We start from the raw sequence: 22,714 nt of genomic DNA, 5'->3' as shown, positions 1-22,714 counted from the left end.
AAGGTGCAGACTGGAAGTTGAGAGGGAGTTGACATGTTCCTGGTCATCCACTGAGCTGATGGCTCACTTGGTGCTGGGACCCTTCCAGCACCAGGACAAACCCTTCCTTCCCCCCTCTATTCTCTTTTCCTGGCTGGTGGGACCTGAACCCAGGAGCTTCAGCATGCAGTGCTGGTGTCCCACCCCTGGGACTTCCTTCTCCACCTCATCAGTCACCCAATAAGGTGACTGAGAAGCATTTATGGGACTTGAGAGCACTGGGGTTCATTTCTTCTGCTTGCGCTATATCTTTCCCCCCCACTGGCCCCTCATTCCTTATCTCTTTTGTGTTATCTGCTTCAGGCCTGAGCAACGGATATGAGGCGAAGAAACGTCCGGGCAGCATTGCTGTCCGACCTGATGCGACCCCTCCGGCCCTCTCGAATGGTGGCAAGGTCCAAGGCAATGCCATCCACATCCCCACCGTGGATGGGAAACTGCGGCCCACCGCCATCCCCAAGGGTGGTGCCCGTGTCTCCCTGCAGGCCCTGCAGGCCCTTGAGGGCGACACCGCCCTCCAGCGCCACATCAACTGCGTCTACTATGACGACTCACTCCTGGGGTGCAAGACGGCAGCGAAGCTGTCCCCCTTGGCCAGGCCCAAGTCTCTGGCTGTCCCCTGGATGACCACCCAGCCAGGCTCCCCCGAGCTGCTGGGCCCCGTCATGTCCATCTCTCCACAGGGCACCTACCTGTCGAAGATCATCCCCAACGCCGTCATGCCTCCCATGGTGGACGTCATCGCCCTCTCGCGTAACAAGGTGCGCACGCTGAGCCGCTGCAGCCTCTCGACTGCTAGCCCGGCTTCCATGCGCTCGGTGGGACGCTTCCCTTCCGGCCCCCGCAGCCGCGAGCACTCCTCCTCCAGCGACAACTGGAGCCATTCCCAGTCCACAGAAACCATCGTTTCGAACACCTCCACCATCTCCTCACACGGGGGCACCGACGGCAGGAAAGGCCAGGCCAGGCCCGACGGACAGGTCCCAGCGGCGGATAGGGCCGACTTGGACCAGCTCAGTACCTTCAGCTCCATGAGCGGCACCAGCTCAAACTGCCTCGGCGGCAAGGCCGCCCCCGCCTCCCCCCACCTCCTTGGGGTGCGCCCCCCCGGAAGCAGCGGGCGGGCCTCCCCTGCCTACAGCACCGGCAGTGCGGCGGAGGGCTCAGACAGCATGAGCGTGCGGAGCGACCGTTCCTCCACCCGCAGTGTTTCCCTCAGGAAGATGAAGAGAGCCCCTGCACCCCCACGCAGGACGTACTCCCTACACAAGAAGGCTCAGCAGCTGGAGGCTGAGGGGGCACCCAGAGCGATGGGCCTGCCCCCCATGCCAGAGCGCAGGCCCCCACGGGAAGGCAGCGAGGCGTGGACTGCGGGGCGGCTAGGGAGCCCCAGCCTAACTGGGGACGACGAAGTGTTTTCCCCCTCCTCGCAGAGCGAGACCAGCAGTCTCCGTTCCGACAGCCTGGCCTGCTCTCCCGACATCTCTCACCGGAGCCCGAGGACCATCCGAGAGGAGGGGCAAGTGGGCGAGACGCCGGAAGTCCCCTCGAAGCACAGCTCCCCCGACCACTTTGGCCGCACGATGTCGCCCTCCAGTGGGTACTCAAGTCAGAGCGGCACGCCCACTCTCCACACCAAGGGCCTCGTGGCCCACGCCTCGCCCTCCGGGAAGAAGAGGCCCCAACCAAAGAAGCCGGAGCGGGTCTGCTCCCTGCAATCCCCGGGGCCCTCCGTCTCCTCCTCCCTGACATCCTTGTCCTCCTCTGCCTCGGATCCAGCCGCTGTGGAGGGGACAGCCCCACCTTCAGCAGGACCCTCTGCCAATGCTGCCCCCGCTCTGAATAAAATGGACAGGTTCCTTATCCCTCCTCACCCCAAGGTGCCAGCTCCCTTCTCCCCTCCACCCACCCAGGGCCAACAGGTGGAACCCAAACCTGGCAGTGCCCCAGTGGGCCAACCCCACCAGCAGCCCGCTGTCCTCACGAGAGCTAGTCGCAGGTCGCCTCCTCCATCGCCCCCTCCGGCCTACCACCCGCCACCACCCCCAGCGAAGAAGGCCAGTGCCATTCTGGAGGCCCCTGCTGCCCCGACACCTTCTGAGACCATGCCGGACGCTCCTGCGGATCCTCTGTGGCCCCCTCCGCCCCCACCCGTGCCCGACGCCCATGACCTCTCCATGGCCGACTTTCCACCCCCGGACGAGGCCTACTTTGTGCCGCCCCTGCCAGAGCCCCAGCTGCAGGCTGTGGGGACACCCTCCCTTCAAGTCACTGTGGCAGCTCCTGCGGAGAAGGAGCAGCCGGCCAACCAAAGAGCAGCCCATGCGGAGGAGGGCCAAGCGCCTGCCTCTTCGCCCTCCTTCTCCACAAGAGTGTCCTCCAAGATCCAGCAGCAGGGGGTGCCAGGCGCTGCACCACTGCCAGCTCCTCAAGCAGAGCTGCCACCACCTCCCAAGTTCCCCGCGGCAGGAGAAACTTCCCTCCACTGGAAGCCCGCGATGCCTGGCCTGGCGGCAACAACCTCCAGCCTCCAAGCCCAGCCCAGCCTTAAGAAGCCTGCCGCCAGCGCCCACCCTGACCTCAAGAAAGAGCCGGCGTCTCGCAGCAAGAGCAACTCCATGCCAAAGGAGGACGCCAGCCTCCCCATTGTGACCCCTTCCCTGCTGCAGATGGTCCGCCTGCGCTCGGTCCACATGGACACCCAGGGCCCTGCTGCGAGCCCGGCAGCAGCCAACCCCGTGGCGGAGCAGAATGGGCCGAGCACTGGGGGCAGCGGGAAGCTGGGGCAGCCTGCCCCACAGAAGCCTGTCCGTAAGTCGCTCTCCTTGAGGGCCCCAAAGGACAGCAGTACATCTTCAAACCCCCTGCACGATGCTGTGCGCCTGAAGGCCTCCACGTTGTCTTCCAGAGAAGCGCCGGGCCTCGGAGGGGCTGAGAGGAAAGCTGGCCACCGGCTGACGCTGCCGACTTTCCCCACCGCAGCAGCTGCTCCCACCGGCGAGGCGAAAGAGGACCAAATGTCCCCCCACCATAAGTCCCCGGCTTCAACGGCCAGCTTCATCTTCGCCAAGAGCCCCAAGAAGCTGGTCATCGACACCCCGGCCTCCCCAGAGGCCCAGGCCAACCTGAAGAAGAACCTGGTTGCGGAACTGATGAACGTTTCTGGTCAGCGGTCCACGGCAGCCCTGGGGCTCCCCCAGCAGGGCTCAGGAAAGCCCCAGGCCTGGAAGATCCCTCCGCCCATAGCTAGGAAGCCCTCGCTAGGGCCAGGCCAGCTGCCGTCTCCCCAAAGCCCCAAGCCAGCAGGAGCTGAGGAGCTAAGCTGCACCCTGCCAGTGGCTGGGGACAGGACTAAGAGTGAGGGGTCTGGTCACCAGGCCGCTCTCCTTGGGGACAGCAGTGACAGCCCCCCGGCAGGGCCTGCAACACCACTACAGAGCCCCCCAGCACAAGGTAAGGGGCTGAGCAGGGCGGGGGTTGGGTGGTCCCCATTCAGCTGTGGCAACACACTTGATATTGGAAGGTCTGTCCTGGGGGCTGTTGGGCAACCGTTATTGACTGACCATGGTGCTGTTACACTCACACCGTTTGACCAATGCAGACCCTGATTTCTCGTCCCTTTTTCTGCCAGTCATGTTGACTATGTCTGCAGCTTCTTCCTGGGCAAGAACAGGAGGGGACGGGTTGCCGTCATGCCCTGCTTGGGGGCTCCTAGTAGGAAAGAGAATGCTATGCTAGAGTTTTTTAAAAATCTAATTATGTATTTTGTTTTACAGTTGCCCAGTAATGTAAATGCAGCATTACTGCTGTTTGTTACAGTATTATCCTTCTTAAAATATAGTACAATTGCATTTTGCACAGGGGATGGCCCATATACGTAAAATGACGCACCTAGTAGCTTTTACCCCCACCCCCAAACAAGGCAGAGAGCTTTTAAGTTTTTGTCTCTGGTGTGGATTCCACTCCCTTGCTTCCTTTCTCCACAGCTGAGGAACTGAGGTTGAGGGAGAGTTGTAGGCTCAGTCTCCGTTGCAAGGCACTGGATTCCAGCTCTGAAACCCGTTGCCTCTGCTTTTCTCCTTGCAGATTTACAGGAGGAGATGGCGTGAAGGGAGACCCTGCAGCGTGGTTGCCCCTGGAATACAGGAATTAAAAATAATTAACAAACAGAGAAAGAAAGAAAATCTCAGGGACCTGAGCAGGCCAGAGGAGGTCCTGGATGCGACGAAAAGGAAGACAAAACAGCCTTAGCCTCTGATGGCCTTGATATTTATGCAAAAATTGTGTCGGTTTCACTTTTTCTTCAGTAACACGGCTTTATTTTACATACAGAGACAAAAAGTAGCACAACACCCTTCCTTGCTGCCGCCGCCTCCTCCTCCCTCAATGGGGCAGCTTTTCTCAGCTGGGGTTTTATTTTTCCCATTGTGGGGTGGTTTTTTTGGTGCATAAGGAAAATGGCTTTTAAGGACAATGGACAATGAGGACTGTTTGCGCTGCCTGCTCCCCCTGCCCCACCCCAAGGAGAAGCTGGCAGAGTCGAACCAACCTGGGCTGTGTGTGTGTGTGTGTGTGTGTGTGTGTGTGTGTGTGTGTGTGTGTGTGTGTGTGGACCCCCAGAAGAGCTCCCTCCCTTCTTTTCTCTTTGTGGTGGGGTTGGGAGCATCGCCTGCTTTTGCACCCCTGGAATTGTACAAAACAAGCACTTTCTCTAATCGAGGCTGGAGACTGCAAGGACTGCTGCTTATGGAGAGCTGTGTAGTCTTCCCAAATGCTGCTGGGGCCCAGATCCTTTCTGCTTCATTCCTGTGTGCTCCTGCGAAGAGCTTGCACTGAAGGGACCCTGCAAGTTAGCCTTGCTGTTCTAGTGGCAAGCCATGCGGTGATGTATCTGGCTAGCCCAGGTAGGGTTCCGTGGTGCAAACTGGTCCCTACCAAGCAACAGCTGATTCTGGGTGGAGGGTGAGCTGCACCCTTCCCGTGGGAGACAGCTAGGAGGGGACCTAGTATAATTCCACCATAGCACAAACAGGGGCACATAATTGTTCTACTCTTTCTCAGATGCCACTTATGTTACCTTCTTTGTGCCTAGAAGTATCCCCCAAGGGTGGGTTGTCTCCTTGAGGGTCCAGGTACGAGAAACCTTTTGAGGGGCTCACAAGGGCTGAGCTGCCTAGCAGTGCATGTGCAAGAGGTATGTGCTGGGCTAGCTGGTTCAGCTGGGGGGCGGGGAGACTTGGCAGGAGGGGCAGCCAGAGCCCCTTGGAGCTTAGCTCTTCACTGCCAAAATGCTAAAGGTCCAGGGCATTTTGCAGCAAAACATTCCAGGCCTAGAGCATCCTATCTTGGAGCAAGGGGATTGAATGGGTGATTCGGGGTGGGGTAGGGTGGGCAAAGGCTCTTCCATTCTGCAAGCAAAGCTCTCCTCCTCCTTCCCATTCAGCATGGTGGATGTGGTGTGATTCTGGCTTTGGCAGCATCCTTTTCTTTGGTGAATTTGAAACTTCCTGGAGGGGAAGGGATGGCAGGTAAGTATTAAGGCAGCTTTGAGATCCAGCCTGGGTCAGGGGTGTGTGTGCATCCCTTGCTAGAAGCCCGCTGGCTTGCGGAGTCCAGCTTCACCCAGGGCACACCTCCTGCTGCAGGCAAATAGTGTGTGGGAGTGGATATGGTTGCCCCCCCCCCTTGTCGTTGGTGGCCTGATGTTGGTCACAGAAAGGTGCAAACTCTGCAAGAGGTGCCAGGGGCAGGACAGAACCCCTCCACCCACAGTTGCTACATGAAGCTATCAAGAAGGGCTGGGCATCCCAGGGTCACTACTAAACCTCCGAGGAGCACAAGAATTCATGCAATGGGTTTGTAGGTTGACTAAGTGCTGTGAGTCCACATAATCTTTGATGGCAAAAGGGCATTAGATGGTTGCTGCCAGCCAGGGTAGACCGAGCCATCTTTGCCAAGTTGCTGCCTTCCAGATGTTTAGGAATGGTCTGAAGTAGTTGCCTGTGTTTGAAAAGCCCTGCTCCGAAGTGTGATGGTTTTAAGGCTGCTCATTCATTTTGCCCCCCCCCCCGGGCCATTATTAGGTGGCAGGTGGCACCCCGACTGCCACAGCCTAGTAAATGGCATAACTGGGAGACTCAGCTGTGTGTTGCCACCATACCTACCCCCCCACTCCTGCCCCACCAACCTGCCTCCTTTTCCTGGTGCTGTACTTACGACCGTGTGTGCCTGATGTTACAAACCCCAGCAGTGAGTCTCTCCCAGAAACGGGGGGCACCCTCTTCCTCTGCTGGAGACCCCCTCTCCCCTGAACACCCTCTCCAGGCTACATCAGCTGTCAGGAGCTCACGCCTAGCTAAGAGGCTTTCCTTCTCGCCCCTCAAGCAGGGTGTGGGGGCGGGAATATCTTAATTTCCCTCTCAACCTCTTACCCCAAGGCTGCATTCTCCTCCCAGATTGTTCTGCCAAGAGCCAACACAGCACTTTGAAGGCAGGAGAACAGACAAATCAGAAGGAGTTTTTTTGGGGGGTGTCCCAGTGGGGCAGGGCACAGCATTTAGAAATGATACCAAGCACCTGAATTTGTCCCCCACCCCCAATGCCTTTGTTTTCTATTCTTTAGGAACATTAGACAACTGATTTTATATAGACTTCTGAAGAAGAAAAATCTTGGGTCATTTGATTTTGATTTTTTCCCTCATGATTGTAAAACAGGAGTGGGGGGAGGGAGCTACCTTTGAGAAAGGGATGGAAGGGGGGAAGATGGTGAAATACATTTTTAAAGACTGTCTTTGTAAAGATAAATTAAAGCTTGCTTGCTTGCTTGCTGTCTCTCTTACCTTTTCGCTGTGGTGTGAATATATTTGCCGTGGGAGGACGAGAGATTTTATTACCAACAAGAAAGAGGGAAGAGTCTGGAGTGTGTGTGTGCGGAAGGTGCTGGTGCAATGGAGGAATCCCAAGAGCAGCCAGGGCGAAAGAGGTCTAACCATCACGCCCTGCCAGAGACCTGAGGCAGAGGGGATACAGTAAATGTGTGCAAGGATCCGCAAGTGATCAACCCACTTGCCGGCCATCCTGCCTAATCAAGCAGAACTTTTTCTGTCTTCCATCTGGTGGAAGCAATGTTACCCCACCCGAGTGAGCAGTTTGCAGCTGAATGCACGAGTGTACATCATGCCGGCTGGAGCTAACGGTCATTGTAGTCCAGAACAGACCTCCATAAGCATAAAAAATGTACGGCAAGTGTGCCGGTTACAGCAAACAGAGGTTTGCTCAAATCTCTCTCATTAAGCATGTACAGGCTCACTCACAATAAAAGCAAAGTCTCTGAGTGCTACCACAGTAAAGATTTCTTATAGAATAAGCTTCTATATTATAACCTATATACACAAAATGTTCTCCTTGTGTAGATTCATGGTAAAAGGTAGAGACAGATGGCCTTGAGTTTGGACACTTCTACCGGAAAAGTGTTCCTGGTTTGCTTTTTCTGGCAGCTGCTCCAGCTCTTCACATCCCTCTCTCACACACACAATCAGCCTTTGCCAACCTGGTAACCTCCAGATATTCTAACCTACAACATCCATCAGTCCAATCAAAATTGTCCGATACATCTAGAGGGCACCAGGTTGGGGGAGTCTGATTTAAAGTACTACAAATCTCTTAGCTATAAAACATGCACATCCCTCTGCTAGTTAAATAGCCAGTAACTACAACTACATGGGGTTTCTACCTTGTGCAATTTCCCTGTGAAAAATAAATATCTGTCAGAGGGACCCAGGTGGCGCTGTGGGTTAAACCACAGAGTCTAGGGCTTGCTGATCAGAAGGTCGGCGGTTCGAATCCCTGCAACGGGTTGAGCTCCCGGTGCTCGGTCCCAGCTCCTGCCAACCTAGCAGTTCAAAAGCACCTCAAAGTGCAAGTAGATAAATAGGGACCGCTCTGGCGGGAAGGTAAACAGCATTTCCGTGTGCTGCTCTGATTCGCTAGAAGCAGCTTTGTCATGCTAGCCACATGACCCGGAAGCTGTCTGTGGACAAACGCCAGCTCCCTCGGCCTATAGAGTGAGATGAGCGCCGCAACCCGAGTCGGACACGACTGGACCTGATGGTCAGGGGCCCCTTTACCTTTATTTGATCTGTTACCAAGCATGTTAGAAAGCAGTCATCTTGGGCTGAATGCAGCAGCTACCACAGAAAAGCACCAGGAACCAGATGGTGTGACCATTTTATTTGGGGAAATGACAGATGATTTGGAATTCAGTGTTTATGCCTGATGGACCTAACCGTTGCCAATCTGGTAAGAGATCCTCTCCAAATTTTGCCAGCCTGAGTCCGAGCTCAACAACTTTTTAAAGCAGAGTATGACAAACATCATGGAAGGCGTGTGGACCAACCCATCATAAGAGGGCAGATCTGTGCTAGCAGCATTTCATCTTTCTCCTACAACATCTGGAGAGGTTTCCATCACCACCAGAAGTCAGAAGGACGAGGCCATTGGCCCTTTCCTCATCATCATAAATAAGACGTGCCTGGAGAGAGGTGCCTCATTGCACTGGCCACCTGCTTCTAGGTGCCCTTCCCCATTCTGTCCATGTCAAAAGATGGAAACCATGTCAATTCTTTCATGGGTCAGGTCCAGCTGGGTTGGAATCTCATGGCTGGGAGTGCAATGTAAGTATGGAGGATGTTTGTCGGGCAATAACTGGCACGCATAAGCTGAAAGCGCGAGGCAGCTAGCGGATGCTGCCACTTTTCAGAGTTTTGCAGGTGAGGTTCCCCAGTTTGGTCATTAAGTTCTTCCCCTTCCACTGGGCCACAGAAGCCTCAGAAATCTGGAAGTCCGCCTGAGAAGAAAAAGAACAGACAGGGTGATTTCTCCAGTCCTGTCATGCTGAGGGGCCACAGCTACGTGGCAGAATACTTGACGATGCAGAAGGTCCCAGGTTCAATACTGGCAGGTCCAGGAAAAACTTCTAATTAGAAATCCTGCAGAACTGCTGTCAGCCAGTATAGGCAATACTGAGTAGGAAGGGCCAAATGTTTGATGCAATAGGAGGAGGAGCAGGAACAGCCTCCTATGCTGACATCAGCTTTGGCTGGCCTGGTGTTCTTCAGATGTTCCAGACTACAACAGTTCCAGGCAGTTGAGGGAAGTTGTAGTTCAAAACAACTGGAGGACACCAGGTTCACACAGGTTTGTCTACCTTAGTTAACCATGCTGGACAAGGGAAGCCAGACCTTACTAGCCTTGAAGGCGGAAGAGGAGAAGGTGCCACACACCCCTTGATCCTTTTGAGCAAATGTTACTTCTATTCTAAAATATTCACATACTACAGCCATACATTACCAAGCTAACCAACACAACACCCACGCCCTCATAACTGCTTGGGACTGCTTTTATTCTTACTTTTAAAAAAATGTATTAGATTCTCCCCTCCAGTTTTAAAAATGCCTAATGGTGCACCAGCGTTTTGTTTTCTGAAAAGAAGTTGCTTGAATAGCTTTATTCAGAGTCCCCAAATTTTGCACCAATTGGGAGTCTCAGTTCTACATATTTAAGCAGATCAGCGTCAACTTGCCCTTTTTGCAGAATCTGTGCTGCTCCCTAGTAGTACGAGACGACCCTCTGCAGGCGCGGCACACAGCTCCGAAGCCCTTTCTACCTGCCCTGTAGCAGAAACACTGGCCTCCTGCAAAGCCAGCCACTTAGGATTGCAGAACAATCCCTGGACTAAGGGAATGTCAGGGTTTGCTTTAAGCCAGTGTGCCTCATGCTGGTTGGGGCCAACGGGAGGTGTAGTCCCAAAAACACCTGGAGGGCACACAGTTGCTCAGCTGCCCGATATGGAGCCACCTGCCACTCAGAGGAGCCTTCTCCCTGCTCACCTGCAGCTTCTCAAAGACCTTCTTCTTGGGTTTCAGCTCCTCATCAGGCTGGCCTTCTTCATAGCCCTCCACAAACACCCGCTCACCGGGGCAGGAGCCAGCCGGGGGGTCCAGGGGCTCTATTTGGCAGGGCTCCCCAGCGCTGGAAGAGGAGGACAATCATGTTAGCGGCAAGCAGGCTTCAGTCGGCCTCTCGCCTCGCCTAACAGGAAGAAATAGCCAAGGGACAACTAGTGCCTGCTTGCGCCCCCAATAAGTGGAACGTTGATCCATTTGCAGCCCCTCTGCATGAGCCAAAGTCTGCCTGCCCCACCTTCCAGTGCACACACCTGCAAGCGCAGAGCAGCATGGCCTGGGACTCCAGCCCCCGCATCTTCTGAGGCTTCAGGTTGCACACCAAGACTACCAGCCTGTCCTGCAGCTCCTCTTTGGGCACGTGCTCCACCAGGCCACTGACCACCGTCCGCGGCTCAGGCTCCCCCACATCAATCTTCTCCACGTACAATGTGTTGGCATCGGGATGCTGCAAAGGGAGAAGGGCGGTGTCACAGCCCTTTTGCGAAAAGCTGAATGGCCCCCTCCAGGGTTGCAGGCACCCCGCAATCTCCCATGCACCCCAAGCCCAGTACAGAAGCCCAGGGAGCGTGACGGGAGACCTTTGCACACGCTCTCAAGAGTCCTGATGCCAGCACCCTTCTGTTAAGAAGAGCCCGCTTAGTCCTGCATCTTGCTCTCCCAGAGGCCAACCAATTGCCTCTAGGAAGCCCCCTGGCAGGCTTACCTTCTCTACGCTGAGCACTCTGCCAACACGAAGGTCCACCCGAGATGGCACCACTTCCTCCGGGTCGGAGTTCTTCGTGGGGCCTTTCGCTGAAGGCTCTGCAGACAGGGAAGGGAAGGGAGGTTTTTAGGGGAGCTGCAGTTGCAAAGACTGGCAGCAGCCTGGAGAGACTAGGCCTCAAAAACGGTGCTGGACAGGAGACTGATAGATGGGAAATGAAGGGCCCTGTGAGAGAAGCAGGGTAGAGAGGATCTTCTGGTGTGGGAGGCTGGGAGAAGAGGGGGAAGCTCCCAGGTCAGAGCTGGGAGGGTTCACTCTTTTGTGGGTAGAAAATGGGGTAGGATCCAATTGTGACAGAGGGCTTTTTATTTACTTTTCCCTCTTTATTTTCTTCCTTATTCTTGGTGGGTTTTTAAAAAAAGTTTTAGATTAGCTTGGCTTTTATTGTATTTTATGTGGGAAACTTGCAATAAAAATTGATTTTTTTAAAAAAAGATGCTGGTATCCTCTTGCATGAGCAGGAGATGAGGGTGGGATGGAGAGGAGAATTAAAGCAACGGGAAGGCATGGGAAACTGAGTGGCGCAAACGACTCAAGTAACTGAACAGGCGTCTATTTCAGAGAGAACAACCCAGACTCACGTCCAGTGTTTGCGTATGTCACAAAGGACCAAGACAGACAAAGGGGTCTGGCCAATTGAAGTGAACCCAGGAAGGAGCCACGCCACAGGGGAGCCACTTAGCAGGCCCACTTGCTTTGCAGACAGCGAAGGAGGCAAGTCAGATCTTCCAGACCCAGGCAGGGCCTTGTGGGGGCAGAGCGGCATCTGCATCAGCATGCCCCAAAGAACTTGCAGGGCTCTTGGTTTCAGAGAGTGCCAGAGCATCTGTAAGAAGCTCTGGAGCCTCAGGGGTGGAGCCCCTGCTTTGCATGCAGAAGGTCCCAGGTTCAATCCCAAGCAGCATCTCCTCCAGGGAGGGCTGGGAATGCCCCCTGCTTAAAACCCCAGAAAGCCTCTGCCAGTCAGGCTCAACAGTACTGAACTAGATGGACCAACGGCAGATGCCTTTCAGCCCTTACTTGTTTTGGATGGATCAGGATACGCAGAGCTGGCCAGTTTCTTCATTTGTGAGCTGCTGGACTTCTCTCTGATGGGCTCAAGGAGCTTGTTCAAGGCCACCTCCACAGAGTTCTTCAAGTCCCCAGGGTGGACAACCTGCGCCCACGGAGGAAGATGGAGACCCAGTTAGTCCTGCTCTCCCTAGAGGGTTCCCACCAGTCCGCAGCGGCGTTCCTAACAGTGGGCGCAATCCCAAAGCACAATCTGGTGGGCAGGACCCAGCGGAATGAATGAGAGTGGTGTAAAATCAAAGCCAATGGGGCTTCATGGGGGAAAAACATTCCACATATTGCACAGCTTGTAAGACAGAAATTAAAAGGGGGAGAGAGTCTGATTTAGGCAGAACAGCAGGTCGGCAAGTTTTACTTCGTCTGGGCCGGTTCACTCCATTGGAGATCCCTCCGTGGGCCAGATTGTGTGTGTGTGTGTGTGAGCATGCACGCCTGTGATTTCCGGTGTCCACGAAGGGGAGGCTTGTGGGCCGGTTAAATGACCCCCGTGGGCCACTTGTGGCCCATGGGCCTTAGGTTGCCAACCCCTGGTCAAGAGCCCCTCCCTGTGACTCAGCTTCCCCTTGTGGGCCTCTGATGCAACCCCCCAGGTGGGCATGCAGAGCAAAAGGTCGGGGTCTCCCACCACCAAGACACAACTGCTACCAGGTCTCAGAGTCTGCCTGGCAGGATTGCCCAAGCTATAAGTGCCTGGCAGGTTAGCCCAAGCTACAAGTGCAGAGGAGCCGCTTCACGGGGAGGTGCTTCCCACATGCAAACCAACAGCAAGGACCCCAGGAGCCCCCCACCCCCAGCAGCTGGCCACCTCCCTACCCCACCCCACCCCCGTGTGTCACCTGGTCAGCAAAGTCTTTCTCGAGGTCTCCGTAGTGGGTGTAAGTTTTATTCCCTCCCCACTTCTCATCTCGAAGAATCACAAACTCTGCAGTGGGGCAAAAGAAAGATTTGAAGATCCGCTTTAACAGAGTGGTGTACATTTGAGGAGTCACAAGAACACTGCAGGAGTGGGGGGTTAGTATCCAAGGTCCTCAAAATGCCAGTTTTTTAAAAAGCTTCAAAGCCCTTCAGGTTGCAGGGGACACACTGATGATGGCGAAGGAGGACCATGATCAAGGGTGTCATGTTCCCTTCCCTGCCCTTGCCCCTAGCAGCAGCAAGATAAATCCCAGCTCTTCCTTAAGCACATGCCCACAAAAAATATTTCAAAGGAGCTGATGGCGAAGTAGATGGATCCTCTTGTCTGGCTGACTTACTACCAAGAATAAGCGGGTCTAGAAAGGGTTTGAGGCCCCAGCCATCAGGCTGGACTGGTCACCCTCATGTACGTTCCAGTTCTGGATGATGCATGTTTAGGAGAACAAAACTGGTATGGGCTCTTAGAAGGGCAGGGAAGATGGTCATGGGCAGGGAAGACAAGCCCTACAAGGAAAGGGCAAAGAAACCCTATGCATGTTTAGCCTGGAGGAGACTGAGTGGGGATGCGACAGCCCTTTCCAACACCTACGGTGTATTTCTCTCACACAGACAGAGCAGAGGCTTGTTCTTTGCTGCTGCCCAGAAGCCAGAGCTCATGTTGCAGGAGGGGAGGGTTTGGGTAGCATGCTAGGATAAAGAGCCTTTTGACAATGGAGCCAATGAGCTAGAGGGATGGGTGGGATTTCCCTGGCCAAGAGGTCTTGAGGCAGAGGTGGGCTGGCCGTCTGTCTAACTTGGGCATTCTGGCATGGAGTGGACTAGCTGGCATCCAGGGTCCCCTCCAGCTCTGTGATGCTACGACTTCCCTTCACAGGAAAGGAACTGGCCTGCATACAAGCACCACACAGAACCTCCGTGGTGCCACTAAAGGCCCCTTTGGTGATTAAAAGGGAGCCTTTCCATTACAGCCAGGAGAGAAGAAAAACTGCCAGACATATCCAGCAGGGCATGCTGAATTTTTCAATTTTCAAATTCCAAAAAGGAAGGGTGCTAAAATGTTGTAACATGACTTGGGAATTCAAGATATTTTGGTTAAATGAATAAAATTTAGTTTTGCTTGGTACATAAAATGTGTGTAAAATTGCATAGAAATCATTAAAAATGATGGCCAATCTACTCGCTGTTATTATTATTAAGCATTACCTGATGTTTTCAGAAGGTAAAATTAAAATTCTTTGGTTTTCCAAAAACAGTTTATATGCTTCTTCGTCAAGCGTACACTTCCCAAGCTAAAGATAATAGATTTGAATTCCTCATACCAAGAACATAGTTTTAAGACCCCTCATTGAAGAAATTTGAAGAAAAAAAAGTTTCACCACCTAAAATGACATGCTCTGCTACATACTTGGGGCTCATACATATTCAGGCTCTGCTACATACTTGGGGCTTCAGGTAAGCAGGGAGGGGACACAGGTGGAAGGTGAAGTGATGTGACCCAGCCCTTCACCTCTAGATTGGCCTTTCAGCCAATCAGGTTGCCAGCTACTCTCCATAATAAAAACCCCTAGCTCCTCCCCCCTTTTTGCTGCTTGGAGACACTTACCTGATCTGAGTGGGAAGAGCACATGCTTGATGAAGGACAAGACCCCATTGTTCTCCACATTCCCCGGCTCACAAAAGGCCTTCTTGAGCTTCTTCTTCACATCCTCCTTTCGATCCAAGAGATCAATCTTGGACTCCTGGATGAGGGAAGGGAGGGGATGCTCCATGAATTAGCTCCCAGGCACAGCAGGCCACAGAAGTGTACTGGGACTAGTCAGTTTTTCACAGATGGAGGAATCATCGTGAGATGGAAAGAGCCTGGGACCACAGCTACAACTTTCAGCCCACCTATCTGCTAGAGCAAATCCTTTTGAGTTAAAGGATTTAACTGGATTAACTGACCAGCACATTTTCCATTTTTACATAAACACCACAGACCTCACCAATCTTCTGCCCTCCAGAGGCTTCAGACAATAACTCTCATCTTTGTGCTGGCTGGGGCTGATGGGAATTGTAGTCCCAAGCATCTAAGAGCAGAAGGCACCAAGGCGGCAAAGACGGATTTGCAAAAACCATGAAGCATGAACATCACCTTGGAATGTGTTCTGGTTTTTTCTCAATCGACACTAGATAATTCAGTGCAATTCTGTTACAATTGATTTTGACAGCTCGATGACTATGCTCTTTAGAGACGAAACATCGGATTACCGGAACAACGTCTGAGCACTGAACCACTGATATATCACAAGCGGACTCTTTATTACTGCTTTTGTAATTGTTCAAGATAAAATCTATTTTGGAAAGAGAGGAAATGAGCACTGAACCACTGATCTATTACAAGTGAACTCTTTATTTACTGTGTCTGCTATTGTTTAAGATAAGAAACTACTTTCGTCATTTTTTATGGATGTTTATTGTTTGTTTGCAGATAGCTGCCTTGGTCATATTACCTTGCATGGATTGCAGTAGTCATTGTATCACCACCCTATTCCTAGTTTTTTTCTCAAGCAGGGCATCCTCAACACAGATGCCAGCTGCTCCCTCCCCACCCTTCTTAACCCAATCAGAGTGTGATGCTCAAAACTGCCAAGTAGGAAATAACTTAGGTGGTGCTTTAGGATCTCTTTATGGTGAACTGGTCACCAGTTACTTAATTTTCAAATTGAATCCTTTACTACCAGAGGTAGAATATTGCTTCCGGATGTGTTATCCGATTTCTTTTTTCCTTTCCGTAATGCTGAAGTATTTCAAAGACTAGAAAAAAGAAAAAGAACCCTGCCAATGAGGACTGTTGGCAAGGCACCCCTGCACATTTTAAGAACTCCTCCTTGCAGGATTGGGCCGCCAGGGGCAAGAGTCAAGCTGAAGAACCCACCTCTTCCGAAGAACTCATCTTGCTGCCTGTCAGTCCTGGCACCATGGGGTTCATCAGGTGGATGCGCTTGGCATAGCCCAAGGCGGGGAGGTACTAGAGATTAACAAACATACAGGGATTTAAAACAAAAGGCTGAAGATGGAGGGAAAGTGGGATGCTCAAGTGTACTATCTGCCTCCCTGAAACCCAATACCTTCTCTGTGGACTGCACTTTACACTGTGTTCTTGCACAGCACATTTCCCATATCCTAGTAGTTTCTGCCCCCATGTTAACCAGCCGGGGGGCAACGGGGAGAGAAAGGAGGTGCATTTTGCATTTTCCACCTCAAGACCCAAAATACCCATGCCTGGTCTACCCTTGGGGCACAGCATGTGATCAAAGGGAACACAGGTTTAGCTAGCTGAACTATCCAGGGGCCTTCAACACCAATTGCACAGTGCTCCAAAGAGGCAGCCAGGCAAGTGTCTCCTTCTTCTCACCTTCTCTGCAAAAGTGAAGATTTTCCTCTGATCCACTCCTCCAAACTGTGCATCAACTTTGAGGTACTCTTCATCCAGTGCCTGCAGGGACACACAATCATAAATAACATCCTGCAGACCCCCCTGATTTGGGCAGGCTGGTTGCTTCTCTCCTGCCCCAGGGATACCCCTGGGCACTAGCATCTCTTGTGGCTGTAGGAGCCAGAGACAAACTGTGAAGAAAACAAGAATTCCACCTCCCAGATTAGGATTTTATTCCATAGGCTTCAGGCTGAGTGAAGCAAGCACCTGGCATCCTCTTAGGTCCTCTACTAGTCTGTTCCTGAAGCATATTGATCTTGGCAAATTGATACTTCACATATAAAGAGACTTCAGAACTATGTTAAGAAAAATACCTGCTACCAAACAGGTGCATTCCAACCCTCACGAGGCATGGTGTCTCCACAAATAGAACCATCCATACTTACTGGATCTTTTCCTTTCTTCCTCCCCCTTCTTCATAAGTAGAAGAATAGCACAACTTATGGAAACACACGTATCTTGGTTTAAGAACAGCTTAGTTTATGAACAACTTGGATTAAGAACGCTGCAAACCTGGAAGTAGGTGTTTTGGTTTGTGACCTTTGCCTTGGAAGCAGAACATGTTTCACTTCCTGTTGAGTGTGTTCCATTTGTAAATTGAGTCCCCTGCTGCTATGGGAAAGCATGCCTTGGTTTAAGAACGCTTTGGTTTAAGAATGGACTTCCAGAATGGATTACGTTCGTAAACCAAGGTACCACTGTATAGCCTTGGGCATGTGAGGATATTCATTCTGAGCTATGGTAGCCAAGGGCAAAAGAAGCCCACATCTCTTCCCCCCCGCCTCCTCCATGATGACGTTAAACAGGTACCTGCAGTCCTGGATAGAGGAGGCCACTGAGCAAGGGATGCTCCACCTGCTTGACCACTTCTGCCCCGGCTTTCTTGGCATCATGTTGGGTGACGACAGAGGACAGGCGGTAAACATCCAGCGTGTATTCTCTAAATAGAAAAGGCAGGGAGCTAGTGTGGTGGAATGTCCTTCCCTTTCCAGAACTACAAGCAGCTTAGGAGCCTTACCACTTGCAGGTGGATCAGATGTAATGTTAAGGACATAAGAAGAGCTTGGCTGCTGGGTTGGGACAAAGGGGGCCCATCTAGTCCAGCTTCCTGTTCTCACAGTGGCCAGACAGAGGCCCCAGTGGGAAGCCCAAAAGAGGGACCTGAGCACAGCAACACTGTGTATGTTTCCCAGCAACTGGCATTCAGGGGCATGCTGCCTCCGACAGTGGGGGCAGAACACAGCCTCCGTCTCTCCTCTACCCTCCCTGTGCAGATGAGGCGACAACGGAGATGGGAAAGAAAAAAAATCTCTCTATGCATCTCTCTCATTTATGCATAATTTTATATGTCTCTATGCTGTCTCCTTTTTCTTGCACAACTTTTCTTCACAGGGGAGACACCTTGATTATTTTCTGAACCTTTTCTAACCCTACAATATCCTTTATGAGGCGAGGCAATGAGAACGACACTCAGTATTCCAAATGTGGCCACACCGTAGATTTGTATAATTGCATTATGCTATTGGCGGTTTTATTTTCAGTTCCCTTCATAATGATCCCTAGCATGGAATTTGCCTTTTTCACAGCTGCTGCAAACTGGGTTGGCATCTTCACTGAGCTAGCCACTAGACCCCAAGGTCTTAGTTCCTGGCTAGTCACAGCCAGTTCAGGCCCCCATGAGTCATACATGAAGTTAATATTTCTTTGCCCCAATGTGTATCACTTTAGTCTAGTTTGCACTGAACTGCATTTGACATTCTGCTGCCCATTCACTCAGTATGTAGAGGTCCTTTGGGAGCTTCCACAATCTCATTTTGTTTTAACTAACCTGAACAGTTTATGCCTGAACCCAGTCAGGCTCTGGTTAGCCTTAACTATGGCAGTTAGTTGAAAACTGAAGCGAAAGCTTTCCATCTTTACCTTGTGGCTGTGCCAGAGGAGTGGGGACCACACAGGCCCAATGCTGATGAATGTAATACTAAGCTTAGCTTTACATCCAAATCCCAATATTAAACTGGCCAAAGGACTGCCAGACAAATAAAATATTCAGTCTAGAGCTAAATATCGAGATGGAGGATTTCCTGGGGAAGGCATTCCTGATCCTAGACAGCACAACAGAGAAGGCACCAAATAGTCCCACATAGTGGTAGGATATGCAGCGGGGCCTCTCTTGATGAGCCCAGAGAATCGGCAGACACATGGCATTTTCAAAGACAACGTGCAGCACCCTCAGTTTCTCCTGTGCCACCTATGGGACTCTGGCAAATCTCCCCTTCCAAATCATCCAACTGGCACCCAATTAAACCTTAGCAGGTTTAGGAACTTTTCTCAGTGAAAACTTTAAAACCACCTGAAGAGTTCTTACGGGTGCTAATCCCTCTAACCAAGGATCCCATTTGTTGTTCTGCAGCTCCACACTGCCTCAAGACAAACTTACTTGCTGAGCTGATAGTCAGTCCCCCGGATGAACTTGAGCTTTTCCAGCGGCACACCTATGCTCTCCAGCATTGCCTTGATCACATTCTCATAATATTGGGTGCGCAGCTCCAGAAGCTCCCATGGTGCCTTCATATTGTCGAGGTATCCATGGAGGTCAGCAAACAGAATTGTCACCTGAGAGGGAAGGGGCATATCAAGCAGGAGTGCCTTGGCCGTAACCCTAACCCTTCCTCTATATCAGGCATCCCCAAACTGCGGCCCTCCAGATGTTTTGGCCTACAATTCCCATTATCCCTAGCTAACAGGACCAGTGGTCAGGGATGATGGGAATTGTAGTCCAAAACCTCTGGAGGGCCGAAGTTTGAGGATGCCTGCTCTATATGCACGTTGAGAACCAACAGGAGCTCAGACCCAATGCTTGCACACCTAGATCAGCCAGCCACCCCCAATCCAGAGCTGTCCAGATACTTTGGACTACAACCCCCATCAGCCCCAACATAATTCAGCCATGCTGGCTGGGTGCCAGGTTGGAGAAGGCATGAATGGCGTTCAGGGAAGAATTGCCTTCCAGAGGTCTTTGAAAGGCAGCCGATCCTCCCCACTAGGATGACTGCCCCATTGCTACTTGAAAGCAGCCAAGAGACCAAATGTAAAGCAGAGCCCAGTCTCACCTCACATCCAGCCTTGAGGAAGTCTGCTATTTTGGTCATGGGTACAAAATACGCTATATGAGGCTTGCCTGTCGTGGCTGTCCCCCAGTATATCTTCACCTCCCGTTCTTTCAAGATGGCCTTCAGCTTATCCTCTCCGAGAACTTCCTGCAAGCAAAAGAGAGATGTGTTCAGCATCTCAGCTAGAAAAGCAAGAAGCAAGAGAGAAGGGAGAGCTAGGGAAGCTGAAACCCTGCGATGCAAGGGTATATATATTTTTTTAAAACATTGATATACCACCTTTTATTAGGTTTACAAAATATAATAAATGATATATATTAAAACAAGAATAACTCAAAACATCAATATAACACCCACAGTAGAAAAATATAAAATCACATTGAACAATAGGAGGCAGGTAAAGCACTAGATCAGCAATTCTCAAAGTGCAGACCATGAAACATAAATAATTAAAGTCTCTTGAGAGCCCAAAGGATCCACTAATAGAGTAGGCATAGCTTATTCTCTGATATTGCCTCTTCCAATAAGCCTCTACTGGGGACAGATAATTCTGCCCCCAACACTGCATTGGGCGTATCACAGTCATTCAATCACTTGCTCTCAGGAGAGGCAGGTGCATTGCTCTGGGCAATGAGTGATTTAAATATGGGAGTTATCCATTATGGTAGAGGAAGGTTTTCAGGTATGGTTGAGTAATGGTTGTCCTTTCAATCAGTAGTCACAAAGTGAGTCTTGTGTGACTCAACAGCTTGCTTCTACAGATGATCCTAACAAAATGACAGGCTTTTCCCATTACCTGTTCTGCATTCCTCTCTTTCTTTTAATGCTCAGATCGAGCAGACATGTAGCAGTGCAAATTGTAGGGAAAGCCCTATTGCTAACACATTAAAACCTCATGAGATACCATCACAAGTGGCAAACCCAAGTGAAGAAGCAATAAACCAAGGTCAAACAGCAATGCAGCTCCACAACCACAGGAAACAGTTAAGACATCTGGTTTCTAATCCTCATTACCATACACGTTCCAAAGACTGGAGTAAGATATTAATAACCCAGTTCTTCTACCACAGACAAGCACTTCCTTGATATGCTGGAAAACCTTATTTGTACATGGGACCTAGGAATCATCCAGAATTTTCAGGTTACCAGCAGGGCTGGGTGATATATCAATATATTGTCCAAAACTGGTTTGAAGTCCATATCGTCATATCGGTTTCATAATTTTTAATCTGACAATATATCATGAATCATGATGTGTGTGCTATGCAAAAATCACAATGTGGGAAAAACCATGAAGCCAACCCATGCCTCTACATAGATCCATCCTTATTTCAGAAATCGTGATATATCAGTATATTGTGATGTTTAGCTAGTGATATTGAAAACCAGATATTGCTCAACCTTAGTTACCACACATCTGAGTCAACAAGGTAAAATGCAAAAAATCCAGATTAGGAATAAGGTACTATGGCAGATCAAGATCTACTCAAAGATGGCTGGATGATACGCTATGGGATTCAGACTTCTTTATCAACAGCAAAAAGTCCTCCAACCCACCCAGCTGTCAGAATTCCTAATTTGTAGTAACTCATATGTAGCTCTGTATTTGTATATACCTAGTGTGCCAATAGGGAGGCACCAAGCACCAGAAGACTGTCCCTTAGAAGTCTTAGTGTTGTGCCCAGCCCAAAGCTTTGTTTTCACACAAACTGCACTCAAGTTTTGAAATTTCTAATTCTCTCCCCAGAGAAATTCCATCCAGATATGAGGCTAGGGCATCTCATAGGGGAGAGGCTCCCAGTGTGAATAATTTGGGGTGGAAGAAGGCTTATTTCAGGAAGCAAATGTTCCCAGTTCTTAAGTGTATTTATAACAAAAGAAAATAATGGGGGGGGGGTTAATAAAAAAACTTATTTTGGAGAACAGAGTGGGGCAAACCTTTGATGCTTATTCAAACTACTTTTGCACCCATATGTGGAATATTTTTTTAAAAAGACTCATTTTCAACCATTCCCACAGAAGTACCTGCAAATTTCGGGTGATCAAGTGATACTTCTCCTGTGCTGTCAGTTCATGCCCCATTGTGCCAGCAGTTGCTCACCCACCCTTATGAGCTGAAATTGGGAAAAGAAATGCATGTTAGGCAATCAAATAAAAACAGGTGTAAGCATCAAGGAGGTCTCCAGGCATTCCCGGCACAAGCAAAATTTCTTCTCTCCCAATGGCAGAAGGTTAGGGGAAGAGAACAAGCCAGCAGAGACTGAGACAATTTCATGTCCCCACAAAGCAAGAGAAGGGGGTCAGAAAGCACCACATAACGGCTGAACCAGAAGCCTCCTTGTGCATGTCCCTCCCCCCCCCTATTTAATGGGGTGGTATTGGTAAAAGAGAATTCCTACATATTGACTGTGTAGAGCAGAGGCTGCTGATCCCCACCCGAATCAAGTATGCTTAAAACAAAAACAAACAAAAACAAACAAGGCAGGGGATCCTGGAAATGACAGGCCAGTTAGTTAAATTTCCCGTCAGGGCTCACTGGTGGAAAGCACTGTTGAATATAAAATTACCCAGCAAAACCAGAACAGCTTCTGCAAGGGTAAGTCTATTTCGGGAATCTATTAAGAGTTCTTTGAAAGCGTCAATTAAGCCTATAGATAGATCCCGATCAGTCTCAAGGTAATTTACTATTAAGACAACTGAAAATGCCACGATCACTTGCCACCCTCATCCATGAATTTGTCTGATTTATTAGTATCACTGCTATTATGTAAAGCAGTGGTTTTATCCCGCTCTCCTCTAAGGGAAAAAAAGTCTCCCAGGGCAGCTAGCAGGCCCTAACCCCTGGGTTGCAACCTGAAAGAAACGACAAGAAAGGAAAAAGAACTGAAGAGGGAGATGAAAAAAGAAGCAGCAAAATCAGGCCCTGGGTCGTCCCCGCTTCAAATCCCCTTCAAAGCCATCAGCGCATATGGTGGCAGCGAGTCCCACATACTAACTCGAGCCTTCCACGCCATCCCTCGTGATCTCCCCTCCCCCCACCCACCTACCCCTCCTTGGGCTCCGGGGGGCTCCCAATGCTCCCCCTCCCTCCGCTCCCTCACCTTTCCTCTCTCTCTCTCTCTGACACACGCCGGCCGGGGGCTGCCTCCGCGTTGCATCAGCTTCCTCCCTCTCGGCGCTCTGCTTGGTGGCCTCTGTCCTGCCCCGAGACTGGAAGGGAGGAGGCGGAGCTTCCACTGCGGCTGCGCCTCTGGCTCTCTCGGCTCATTCCTCCTTCGAGTGGGCTTGAAAGAGCGGCCGATGGATGAATCGGCCGGCGACCCTGAAGCCTGGTGTAAGGTAGAGGAGGAGGAGAAGCGACGGCAGGGGGCGT

The 22,714-nt window shown here is 51.0% G+C and overlaps 2 protein-coding genes across 4 annotated transcripts in view; one reads left to right on the top strand and one right to left on the bottom strand.

Annotated features, from left to right (window-relative positions):
- Positions 1-6,877, top strand: part of NHSL3 (NHS like 3) — a 58,115-nt gene extending 51,238 nt beyond the window's left edge. For all 3 annotated transcript variants that reach the window (XM_035117223.2, XM_035117224.2, XM_035117225.2), the window contains exons 6-7: positions 343-3,492; positions 4,126-6,877. In XM_035117223.2, coding sequence (XP_034973114.2) covers positions 343-3,492; positions 4,126-4,148 — 3,173 coding nt within the window. In that variant the 3' untranslated portion in view covers positions 4,149-6,877. The remainder of the gene's footprint in view (positions 1-342; positions 3,493-4,125) is intronic.
- A 1,376-nt stretch (positions 6,878-8,253) lies between these two features.
- YARS1 (tyrosyl-tRNA synthetase 1) lies at positions 8,254-22,556 on the bottom strand. The gene is made up of 14 exons (XM_035117226.2): positions 22,443-22,556; positions 21,367-21,455; positions 19,342-19,488; positions 18,669-18,844; positions 17,042-17,171; positions 16,151-16,231; positions 15,671-15,763; positions 14,357-14,492; positions 12,675-12,760; positions 11,788-11,923; positions 10,708-10,805; positions 10,256-10,449; positions 9,927-10,068; positions 8,254-8,884 (listed from the first exon to the last, which is right to left on the bottom strand). The coding sequence occupies exons 2-14, from the start codon at positions 21,421-21,423 to the stop codon at positions 8,774-8,776; spliced, it is 1,587 nt and encodes a 528-aa protein (XP_034973117.2). The 5' UTR covers positions 21,424-21,455; positions 22,443-22,556; the 3' UTR covers positions 8,254-8,773.
- Between the last annotated feature and the right edge of the window lie 158 nt (positions 22,557-22,714).

This window comes from Zootoca vivipara, chromosome 6 (genome assembly GCF_963506605.1).
Source record: "Zootoca vivipara chromosome 6, rZooViv1.1, whole genome shotgun sequence".
NCBI lineage: Eukaryota > Metazoa > Chordata > Lepidosauria > Squamata > Lacertidae > Zootoca > Zootoca vivipara.
This window is presented reverse-complemented; position numbering and strand designations above follow the sequence as displayed.

What these genes read in the sequence shown, in the direction of transcription:
- YARS1 (XM_035117226.2), bottom strand. Translation starts at nt 21,423, where the DNA reads ATGGGGCATGAACTGACAGCACAGGAGAAGTATCACTTGATCACCCGA. An exon ending in AGAAAGACTTTGCTGACCAG is followed by an intron (nt 11,924 to 12,674) that starts GTGACACACGGG and finishes CCGTGGGCGCAG; the next exon opens with GTTGTCCACCCTGGGGACTT. An exon ending in ATGCTGCTCTGCGCTTGCAG is followed by an intron (nt 10,069 to 10,255) that starts GTGTGTGCACTG and finishes CTCCTCTTCCAG; the next exon opens with CGCTGGGGAGCCCTGCCAAA.